At 45.0% G+C, this 11,727-nt stretch overlaps 1 protein-coding gene across 1 annotated transcript; it reads left to right on the top strand.

Moving 5' to 3' along the window:
* The first annotated feature begins 259 nt into the window (after nt 1-259).
* On the top strand, nt 260-11,335 carry LOC125941854 (uncharacterized). Its single transcript, XM_049659716.1, has 2 exons — nt 260-853; nt 9,189-11,335. The coding sequence occupies exons 1-2, from the start codon at nt 587-589 to the stop codon at nt 11,157-11,159; spliced, it is 2,238 nt and encodes a 745-aa protein (XP_049515673.1). The 5' UTR covers nt 260-586; the 3' UTR covers nt 11,160-11,335.
* The last annotated feature ends 392 nt before the right edge of the window (nt 11,336-11,727 follow it).

Below are 11,727 nucleotides of genomic sequence, written 5' to 3'. Positions count from 1 at the left end.
GCAACGGACGCAGATTAAATCATGGGTGGTCGCACCTGAACGAGTCCCTAGCACCCTTAACAATGGTAATATTCTGATAAAAGAGAAACACAGATAACAGTAGAATTAAGTAATCTAATTGAGGGACTCGTCCAATGGGGTAAGTATAAAATACGACAAAAGCAGAGGTGCACCTCTGGTTTTGTCTGCGATGGTCTCGGAATAGCACGCCAATAAACGCCATATATCATCATGGAAATCCCATATATTGTAATTGAAGCAAGCGCAATGTAATGGCGCTGAAATGAAACTAGAAACAATAAGCGTCCGCCCTGTCAACTGTAGGCAAACACGACAAGTGATAACAATCCACAGAGAAGCGCACACATAGCACTATATGAAGCGCGCAAATTCGGTTTCGTCGCTTTCTAACGGCGCAGTCGGAGAGCTAACCTCGCGAAAGTGGGCTATCGACACGAAGCTTCAAATTGCGAACATACGTTTCGCCTCTTTTCGGTCGGTCGGACCAGTCGCAAAAACGGCTAGTGAGCACACAGGCTTACATACACTTCGGGAGAAGGTGCGTTAGTTTTCGGACGTAAGCAGTATGGCGGCCAAAAACGTGTACGTGGTGTGCGGGTTCTGCCCTGAGCTGGACTGGAAACCGACGGCTTTCGTGGGGCCGATACCGCCGTGTAAGGTGTGCGCCTGGTGCGGCGTAATTCCCATGAGCGGCTGGCTACTTCCATGCGGCGAGCTAGTATGCCTGCCCTGTCGCGAGAAGAGCGGAAGCTGTCCTGTCCACGGAACTAAGTTTGCGGAGCACGAGCTCGTGATGACGACGTTTTTGCACCAGCACATGATGCAGCGAAAGGCAAGTACACAGAATCACCTTTAAAATGGAGTTTTCTTTTTTTTTTTCAATTTGTTCGCTGAAATTTCGGCTGCCCGATCAGCGACAACAGTTATTTTGACCCTTTAAGTCATTGAAAGTCAACTTTGACTTTGAATGACTGAAAGGCCAACCCTTTGAAGGCAACGACTGACCTTCAAAAATGATAAGTATTCTCAAGGTCAGGAAGCATTGGTAGTGAAGTGCCATTTATGGGGAAACAGCTTCAGTGATTGTGTATGATGCACCAGTGTGACATTCAGACAGTGAAAAAAAAAAAAATCATCCCTTGCGCCTGACGTCGGAAATCGTGGACCATGGTATCGGTGAAAAAACTGGAATTCCTAGTGCACTGTACATCTAATTGAGACTTTCTGAGAGAACTGCACTTTTCACGCTCTGTAGTGAACCTTGCTCGTAACTCTTCCGAGTTTTGTGCAGATGCAGCAAAATGATGAATTTTGGTCTCCAGCGACATTGTAGCGTGTACTTCCTAAACCGAGGTTGTTCATGTATACACATCCGGGTACTATAAGCGTTGGAAAGGTAACAAAACGAACATTATCGACACTTTTTCATATAAATTTCTGAAATTTCACTCAGCTCAAATTCACAAATTTTTTTTAAACAAGTTATTGTTAAGAAGCTTGGGTGTGCTTTAGTGAAAAGTGTGCATTCCTTTCCACAAACGGTTCGGAATTGGAACGAAATGTTAATTAGTATTTTTTGTAACACCGTGCAATCATTCGAGCAGGCGTACCATCCACACTTAAGCACCTAGCCCAAAACTTTTTCCCCCTTGCCATTTCGGTAATTTCACGATAACTGTCTTAACTAGAGCGTTCGGCAGTCTTCAATTTTGTTAAAGGTAGTTATTAGCCCAACTTCGGCTGTATTTACTCGCAACGTCTCGAGCGGGAAAAAATTGAGGGCTATTTGAATTTTACTAGAAAGGGGGGGGGGGGGGCGAATAGAAATTTTCGAGACCGAATCGAATTGAATATCGAATACGCTTCGATTTTTTTTTCGAATATTGAGTAGCAGTTCTCTCTACAGATTTTCGCATTCTAGTATTTCAGCCACATGCATCGACAAGTTTATGTCATTACGCAGCGCGTTATGAAGCGTTGTTTATTAAAAGTAGAGCATTAGAAGCAGGAGAGCAGTTTATTCGCGTACTCAAGATTCATTTGTGAGTGCGAATGATAGTGATTTAGGCCGAAAAGTGTGGCTCCCGGAGGGATACATAGTGCAGTCCACTACGTAACTTCTCCTGTTTTTTGTCCACGGTGGCCACCTGAATGAAAGTCATCGCATATTTGGCAGTTTAAGGTATTCGAAAACTATTAAATATATTCGTAGTTAGGAAAAATGACTGCATGGTTCGAAAACATAATCCAAGGACAATATTCGATTCGCTATTCGAAAGTATCGAATAATATTCGCACGCCCCTAAATTTTACCCAATGATGGTGATTCAGAGCAGGGTTAATGCTACAATTCTATTCCAATGCCATATCTTTTCGTGCTTCGTCAGTGGTCCGAGCGGCGCTCAACCTAAGCCATCACCGGGATCGGTGGGTAATAAAAAAAGAAACAAAATCGAGCGAAAGAAAACTTGGACAATGACTTAGGTACCATAAAAAAAAACTTTGCAAGAAATCTAGCACGTTTTAAGAACAGTTCTATAAAAGTACTTTCAGCTTTCTTTACGCCACCGTTCTTTGTGAATAATTTCTTTAGACTATAGTAAGCTAACCTCCTCAGGCTCCTCCTCAAATTCATCCTTGATACAGAGATACAGGCGACTTGGAACGGATCGCGCTCAGCCTGTTGCGGCCCGGTTCAAATTCATCCTCACTGTTGGTCTTACCGTGTGTTACCAGATGTCCTTGTGTTATACCAGATGTATTGTGACGGCCTTCAAAACTGCCGCACTCGAAAGTGGCACTCGGGAGGAGCAACTGACGGCAGACGTTTTGCAAGGCTAGATCGGCCTACAACAAGCCACTGCGCCTCGTCCTCCTCCTCACTTGAGGTGAAAGAAAACTAAGCACGAGGTCGCGGGATCAAATCCCGGACGCCGCGGCCGCATTTCGATGGGGGCGAAATGCAAAAACGCCCGTGTCCCGTGCACTGGGGGGCACGTTGAAGATCTCCAGGTGGTCGACATTTCCGGAGTCCCCCACTAGGGCGTGCCTCGTAATCATATCGTGGTTTTGGCACGTAAAACAATAGAATGTAATTTTCTAGGTAAAAAAAATACAAAGGGGCCGCAGGAAGCAGGGCTTAAAGTCGCCCTTCAGTGGAAGGGAGGGGGGCCCTCGTATGTCGCCCTCATATAGGGCGACATACGCGGGACAATGCGAAAGCATTATAGTCCCTTTGGTGAAACCTTTAGTCAGCCGGAGGGCTGCGACGTGACATGGGCAATTACTCACGCACTAGGCACACACCTTTAGTCAGCCAGAACCCTGGAGCCGCCATGGTGTCGGGTAAGACGCGTGCTCGTCTCACACACCGGAGGCCTGGTTTCGTTTTCCACACAGACCGAAATGTAAAAAAAAAAAAAAAAATTCTTTTCAAAGCCATTAATTTACTTTGTTTAGAGGAAACTCCCTGAGATTTTTTATGTAAATGAGAACATTTTTGACTTGTTTTTACTCTTTGCGCCGTCGGCCATTTTTGGTGCCACGGCGCCGATGACGCCGGGTTTTAGCGTAATGGAGCATATAATGATTTCCCCTTAAAAAACATTATGCTCGTTGTGGAAATTTTGTCTTTTGGGCTATTTAGACTGTTCAGAAGGCGAATAATTCGAGTGGACTCCCAATGAGCAAAACTCGGCTAAGCAATATTTTTGGATAAAAGACACTATACCTTCTATTCAGGGTGGTTTTCTTTTTTGCCACAATACGATTCTTCGGAGAAAAGGGAGAGTTTTCTTTGCTCTCCAACAAAGGTATACATAAAACCAACAGGCAACGAAGCCAAGGAAATAGCGATGACTTTTGTCGGTGCCTTGGCGTATCATGATGGGAGAATTCTAAAAGCAGATGATAGAGATATTCGTCCTCATGGCCACAGTAACATCGCGGAAGTTCATCGCGTACAATTCTCTGCGAAAAAATATGTTTGGCGTAGGTTGTGCCGAGCTGTAATCGACGAATAAGTGTTTTGATGTTACTATTTATGGTAAGTGGAATGTTAAATTCAATAGGCGGATCAATTTAAAATGTTTTACGAGACGACTGTTATTGCTATTTTTTAGCTGTACCTTTTTATACCATGCACCGTTTTCATTGGACCTGTTTACAAATGTTCTTTGTTATACTTGTCTTACCACGTTTGTCTCAGTGCCTTTCTGTTAAAGTGCCTTTTTGTTAAAGTCGTAATTCTACACAATTGGCGCATTTCTTTGCGTTTTAGTATTTCCGATACGACTTAAGCCGCTATGCTTGGAAGTCCCCCCCCCCCCCCCCCCCCCCCCCCCCCCCCCCCCCCTTTTTTTTTTTCCACACTTCTTTTGCAATCGCATCGTACGAGTGCCTATAGTGTTCATACCCGTGCGCCGGCATTGCATGACAACAAATGTGCGTATTTTCGTAAGCCCTGCCACGGCCGCCTGGATCGACGCGCGCGGCAGGGTTGCTCCGGCCGTCCCAATCGGACGGAGAGGGTGTAATTGCGGAAAGGGGCGTGGCCGCTGCTTTCGCCGCACCGCGGCGCGCGCCTCCCACCCCTCAACTCCCTTGCTACGGCTGCGCGCGAGACGATTTGCGCTATAATTCGCGCTATAATGAAAATATCGCTTTATAAGAAACCGCGAGAAGTTGTACCGAACAAAAAGGCACACAAAAGCACCGATGTCCCTTGACGCTATTTTTTTTTTCTTCTTTGCACTCCAGCCTCTGTCAGGATGATGCTGCCCGAAACGCTACACTCGTAAGCCAAAGTTTTGCGGGAAAATTATTTCCGCGCGCTCAAGCGCAGCATGCCAATGGAAAGCCTGCACGCGAAAGAAGGCATTCAAGCGCTATCTGCTAGAAGGAATGCCAGCTGACTGACGAGGGAACCAAGATGTTTTTTTTTTTTTCGCGAATCCGCAGCCCGCAAACTTTTGTTTATGCCTTGCATTTTCCCCAGCTTGACCAATTGACTGTCAAAATACGCCTTGGAAAGCGAGAGATATGACTCGGTGCTTTTAAATGGAGAGCTGAAGTCGCGGCTTTCTTGCATCTGTACATGTGAATGCGCTGTTTATTGTGTTAAATAAGCGTGTTAAGTAAGCGAACTCATCGCGCGTCTTCCTGCACGAAGTATCAAGCTGCTTACCTGAGTCGACAGCCACGGACAGACATTTTTCAGCAACTTTCTGAGCCATCAGTAAATATTGAATGCCATCTTTGTATTCATGGCGAAATTACCAGCATAACACATTCACAATACCTACAATTTATTTACGATAGCAAACACACAACGCTTGTGCACTCGCAGTACTCCTTCAAACGCGGAGAACTTTTCAGCTCAGTGGCTTACTCATTAGTTTTTTTGCGGTAAGCCACTGTGTCCGTAGACTGCGCCAATATTTGAGAGTAGGCCGGCTTTATAAATTTGCTTGCAATTCATGAAGAAATCGCTGATGCATGCTTTTCGTTTGCCTGGCAAGCAAAAAGAGGGCAGCTCTCTAAGTGAGGACAAATTAAAGCTCCACTGCTCCAGTTTCCTCCACTGGAAATGCGTGAAAACTTAGACCAAGCTTTTTCTTGGTGCTCGACTTGCAGCACGGCACGCAGTAGTACGGCATGTTTTTGAAAAATACAGTAAATTACACGCAAAATTTCAGGCGAGATTATCAAAACAAATCACTTGCCTCAATTCAATGTGGTACAACAATGTGAAATGCATATGAAAGCATATATGCTAGTTACACAGGGCCTTCAGCAGCAACACTTCCAATTAAGTAACATATAGCAGTTCGAGGCTAGAAGGAAAAGCCGCTTCAGCACCACTGATGTATCGTGGGAACTTCACAATGTCAATGCGACGCGCATGCAAGGGCCCCGAATAATTAATTGGGCCGGTACATCAGGCTGGAGAAGATGTACTGCAAAACTATTATTACCCCCGTGATTTCTGTATATGAAGACTTCTGTGAACACAGCGCTCGACCCGAGAACGTAGCCATACAGGGACCACGAAAATGAAATACGTTTCTTTTTGAAGGGAAAAGCAAGCGCAAGAAAAGAATGACGAGCGTGGTCACGGGAAGCGCTTAGGCACAGCGGCAACTCACTCGCCAGAATACGTCTCAAGGCGCATGCAATGCGCCACACAAAGTCGCGTAAACACCCTGCCTATGCGTTAGCTGCATCTCTATCGTATTATGCTACAAAGAAACACCCTCGCTGTGTAAAGCCGGCTTAAGAATCTATCACCACGTGTCTTGATTCTCGTGCCGTTGCTTGCAACTGTCAGGCCACTTTAGGCCAACAATCAACCCATCTTCACCCCTTGGACGATGTCAAATGCGCATCTCTCCAAGCATCTCCACGGCCGCGACGCCGTCAGCAGAGGGGTGGGAGCACAGCGCCGCCTCACGGCGCGCGGGCGAACTTCCTCAATTACATGTTTTCAATGGGGCGCGCGTCGAATGGGACGGCCGTAGCAACCCCGCCGCGCGCGCCGATCCAGGCGGCCGTGGCCCTGCATTCCCCAACGAAAGCCAGACCCTGGCCGCAACGTCAGAATAAACGACGTTGGCTTCATTGCCTGTTGGCATTAATTATATATATCCAGCGTGTTTTCTTTACTCCGAGCCGTTATTCTTGAACACCCCACAAAATTCACTCGCATTACGTCACTGCAGATGAATAATCTGCCTAAGTGGACATCAATTTCAAAGAAAAGTCAAACCTATGAATTAGTTAATTACTTTAGCTAACTTAGTTACAAAAATTATGGCACATTTTTATCTTGTAATGTTGAAGGAAATCGTCATAGCAGTCTAGTTCTGTGTTTCTACACTTCGAGATGGCCATGTAGACCCAAATAAGGGACCCATCAAAATTTTCGCTTAAATTACCTGACTACCCACGCGGCACATCGAAGCGCACCTCACGTTGCAGCTTCTCTGTGAGGCAGTAGGGCGCCGTAAAATAAACCTTCGCAATACCGCGTGATAAAGAGGTCTGTCTCGCCCCTGAACTGACTATGCGTCCAATGGGGAGCAACGCAAACCTTCAATCGAAGTCAGTTCGTGGAAAGAAGGAAGTGCGACGGCAGAGTTATTTTACGCCACACATTACGTGTCTTAGAGTACGGCGTAAAATGTGGCATTTCTATATATACGGGTGATAATTTTAAAGTTTCACACACACACACACACACACACACACACACACACCACACACGCACGCACACACACACACACACACACACACCACACCACACACACACACACACACACACACACACACACACACACACACACACACACACACACACAACACACACACACACACATATATATATATATATATATATATATATATATATATATATATATACCGAGTGAATGTATCTCCGGATCCAGTTGTTTAAAAGCGCACAAGGGGTAAGGACGAACGTGCGAAAACGTTCATTACTACATTTCGGCCGGGTTCTGGCTTTCTTCAGCGAATGCAGGGCTTACGAAAATACATGCTTCCAAAATAAACAAATTTGACAGGATCCTGCGAACTCTCGTGTAACTATTTTCACGTCAGGTCAGGTATCGCATATATATCTAGTATCATGCAATACAGACGTACGGGAATCAACAGCATAGGCATTTGTACGATATGATTGCAAAGTAACTGTGCAAAAAAATATGAGATTGCAAGCAAAGGTGCTTAAGTCATATCAGAAATACTAAAAGGCGAAGAAAGGCAGAAAGTGCGCAGAAGCAGTGATTGGAAACTGAAAGGCACTGAGACAAACGTAATAAGAAAGGTATGACAAAGAACATTTGTAAACAGGTCCAATGAAAACGGTTGTATAAAAAGGTACAGCTAAAAATAGGAATAACAGTCGTCCCGTCAAACATTTCAAATTGATCCGCTTATTGAATTTCACATTCCGCTTACCATAAATAGCAACATCACAACACTTATTCGTCGATTACAGCTTGACACAACCTATACCAAACATTTTTTTTCGCAGAGAATTGTACGCGCTGAACGTCCGTGATGTGACTGCGGTCACGGGGATCAAGGCGCATATGATCTGCTTTTAGAATTCTCCCATCATGATATGCCAAGGTACCGACAGAAATCGGTACCTTGTCATATGGCTGAGACTGTCAACAAAGGGCATGCAAAAGTACTGTCTAATAGCTCTAAAAAAATAATTGTGGACAGTGGACTATTTCGGCGCTATTAGCGTATGTATATAGACCATACGATCTTTTCGCAAGAAAGTCTTGTTTACATGAGTGTTTTATTTCTATTGACAGTCTGCTCTTAGTGTGGTAAGGGGCAACGCTGTTTTTTCGCCCTGCTTCTTGAGGATTTCTTCTTAATGTTGTGCTGTGTAAACCATTATGTAGTAGGATGTATGTTATATACATAAGTATAGTACTATTCTATGTTACACTATATGGTAGAGCAGGATATATTTGTGGGTTATAAATATGCACATTACTGTTTAAGCGTAGGTTACATGTGCTATAGTTGTCACTGGCTCGGCAGGTGTATATTTACTGTATATGACTCCCTTTTGGGAGCCATATCTCTAGGGGGTGGTGAGTTCAGCGTCACCAGCGGCGCTCGTGGCCCGGGTTGACCTCCCTTGATTAAGGGGTATAAGTCTATTGCAGCAAATATGTAAAGCATTAACTCTACATGAGACTCATACGCCAACAGTTCCTTTTTATTATGCCACTAAAGAAATGCCGGAATCTTGAGATTTGTGCTGAAACATAAAAAGCTGCCAGTAAGTGCCCGCACCAAAAATTCTCTTCGCTTCTAGAATGGTCATTGGAGCAGGGATCGCAACGCTACCCGAGCCACTAAGGCTGTGATAGTATACTTGTGCAAGACAACCCAATATGGAAACCCATTTTATGCCCATAAGTATGAGTGCTTCATTTATCGCATAATTTTATCTCTTTAATGGTTGTGTGTATGTATCATCTCAATTTCTAAATGCATAAAGCAACATCATCAGTAAGCCCGGCAAGTATAAAGACTACAATTTTCACTCTTGCTTTGCTTTTTCCTCTTTCTTAAAATATTTGCAGAATGAAGCTTAATGAGGTCTTGTAAAATCTTTACAGGTCTACTGCTGGAGCTCATGTTGCAACAAAACGGGGACAGTGTCTGCTATGCTTGAACATTATGAAAAAGACTGCCCTTACCGCACTGGACCACCACGCTACCAGAAAGAAGATGTAGAGTGTGGTCTACGGCACATGGATCTGAAACACGCTTCAGAGGCAGGCCATGAACAAAGCACCCAGAGTGCGCTGGAACTGAACGACAACTCCATGGACGCGATGGCAAGAAAGGGCGAACCTTTAAAAGACAGCGATGCGGAGTCCATTGATGACCTTGTCGAAGATAAAAGCGCTGTTGGTAGCATCAAGATATCTCATTCGATCAAACTTTCTACGACTCACAGTGAACCACATGAAGGAATGCACACTTCAATCCATATCAGCGTGAATACTAGCGCCATTGATGAGTCCACCACTTCCGGATTTGCGGATAATGATCCGAGTAGCACACAATCGATAAAAGCAGTGCAAGAAGAAGCAGACTTACATACGCAGATAGCTTTGAAACATGAGCATGCGCATGACGACGTCGAAGGTATTCAGCAGTCGAACACTAAGCATGGTACTAACGGTAAAGCCAATGAACGACAGTGCACTGACGCCAACCACGGTGGCCATATAGACGAAAATGCCACTTTTCGGGCCCGTACACGAATACAGAATAACGCTGGTTGCACGAGCAGGGAACACTGCAAACAAGGCACGAACGTGAAAGAAAAAGAAGCATCGGGCGTGCTTTCAACGAACGCAGTGCCACTGAGATACGACGAGACAGGCCCATCTGTTGGTGACGCTGAGGACGAGCCTCATTCAGCAAGAGAAGCACCAGAATCAGCGCGTCGTGAAGGGTCCCTGGAAGCCCAAGGCACTGCCAAAAAAATGGACTGTGGTGATTACCGTGGATCCACGTGGATGAAATATTGCAGCCAAACCGCAGGACAAGCTCGCGTTCAAGTGCTGCCACGCGTAAATGACGAAGGCGCTGCCACCACCGGCAACAATGTGCGGTGGCAGTGCTCGGGGGCTGAAGCGCTGCCATCTGATAGCTCAGCGAGAGTCCTCAGTTACGGGTATGCCGGAGAAATTGCGGATGATGCCACTGGAAATGAAGAAAAAGTGCTGCGAAGGAAAGGATCAGTAGATATGACACCAGAACAATCGCATGACAGGAGTTTGCAATTGAATTTGAGCCGCAGTCTCAGCCAATATAGGACGTGCTGTGAAAGCGTCAAAGAGAAGAACGCAGACAGCAGTTTGTGCAAAACCAAACCGGCTGTGCTTGAGAAATCTGATGAGGGCGAAGCACTGCTTTTGCGTGGTATGCCCGAAACAAAGACTGGACACATAGGCGCCTTGCAGTCTATGAAACTTGACTTAGAGACCGCTCTAGCAGCGACAAAAGAATGTATTGAGAAACACCCAGAAGATGTTGCTTCTCTGCGTAAACATGAGGAAATCATCAGAGAGTGCATCTATGAAGTTGTTAACGCCTGCAAAGCGATATTGCAGGCCTCTCTTAAAGCCTCCGAGTCATGCGAATGGTACGTGGAGAACTATGATCAAGTCAAGAAGAAGGCATTGCAGCATGAGTGTTGTTCTGTGGGAAGTTCCTCACCGCTCTATCTCCGTGGATACAATATCAAGCCGAGCGTCCTTCTCCGTAAGAGGAAGGGCCTCACTGAGTTTCACGCCGAATTGACTTTGTATAAGGGACTGTACGATGACTTTGTAAGGTGGCCTTTCCAAGAGATCTGCAAGCTTACCCTACTGCACCCTTCTGATGTCACTAAAAACATCGTCTTCTGCATGACTGGTGACAATGAGCCTGGATATATAGCGTACTTGAAACCAAGAGGCATGAAGAATGTTAGTGTTCATGCCAACGAGCACCGATCACTTCAGGAAATCGAAGAGGGAGGCTTTATTTCCGATAACAAGCTCCATTTTAGGTTCGAGGTTTCGAGAGTGTAACAACGACAGAGCGTTTCCACCAGCCAACACCTCATGCCACGCCCTGCTCAATGTTTGTATGACGTGAAGCTCAAGTTTTGGTGCTGCCTCATTCAAGTGATTTGCACAAGAGCTCATGCAAGAATCGAAGACAAATTTTTGTTGACCTTGAAAGAAAGTTTCTGGGTATGTTTACGCTGATTGGGCACGTGGCCAGAATAGAGCCGCCTAATAAAAAATGTGTGTTATTAGGTTTACATTATTTTTCCTTGTTTTACAGGCATATACCCAAGGTGATACGGCGTTCGTTTCTGAGCACAATGCTGTGGTTTGAATCTCTTACCACGGGGACGATGCTTCCGATAGGAGCGGAATAGGAATAGAACTGATTTTCAACTGAAGTATCAGGTGTATTTGTTTGGACTGAACACATATTTTAAATTGTTGTGGTAGCTAACACAATTCTACTCCTTGAGTTGGATTACTCGATGAGGCGGACATTATTTGGACGAAAAAATGCATAATAGAATAACTAATAAAATTTTAGTTATTAAGTTTCTGACTAATTACTTTACGACACATATTGCAA

Source organism: Dermacentor silvarum, chromosome 1 (genome assembly GCF_013339745.2).
Source record: "Dermacentor silvarum isolate Dsil-2018 chromosome 1, BIME_Dsil_1.4, whole genome shotgun sequence".
Classification (NCBI taxonomy): domain Eukaryota; kingdom Metazoa; phylum Arthropoda; class Arachnida; order Ixodida; family Ixodidae; genus Dermacentor; species Dermacentor silvarum.
Note: the sequence above shows the minus strand (reverse complement) of the source record. Positions and strands in the feature narration are given on the sequence as shown.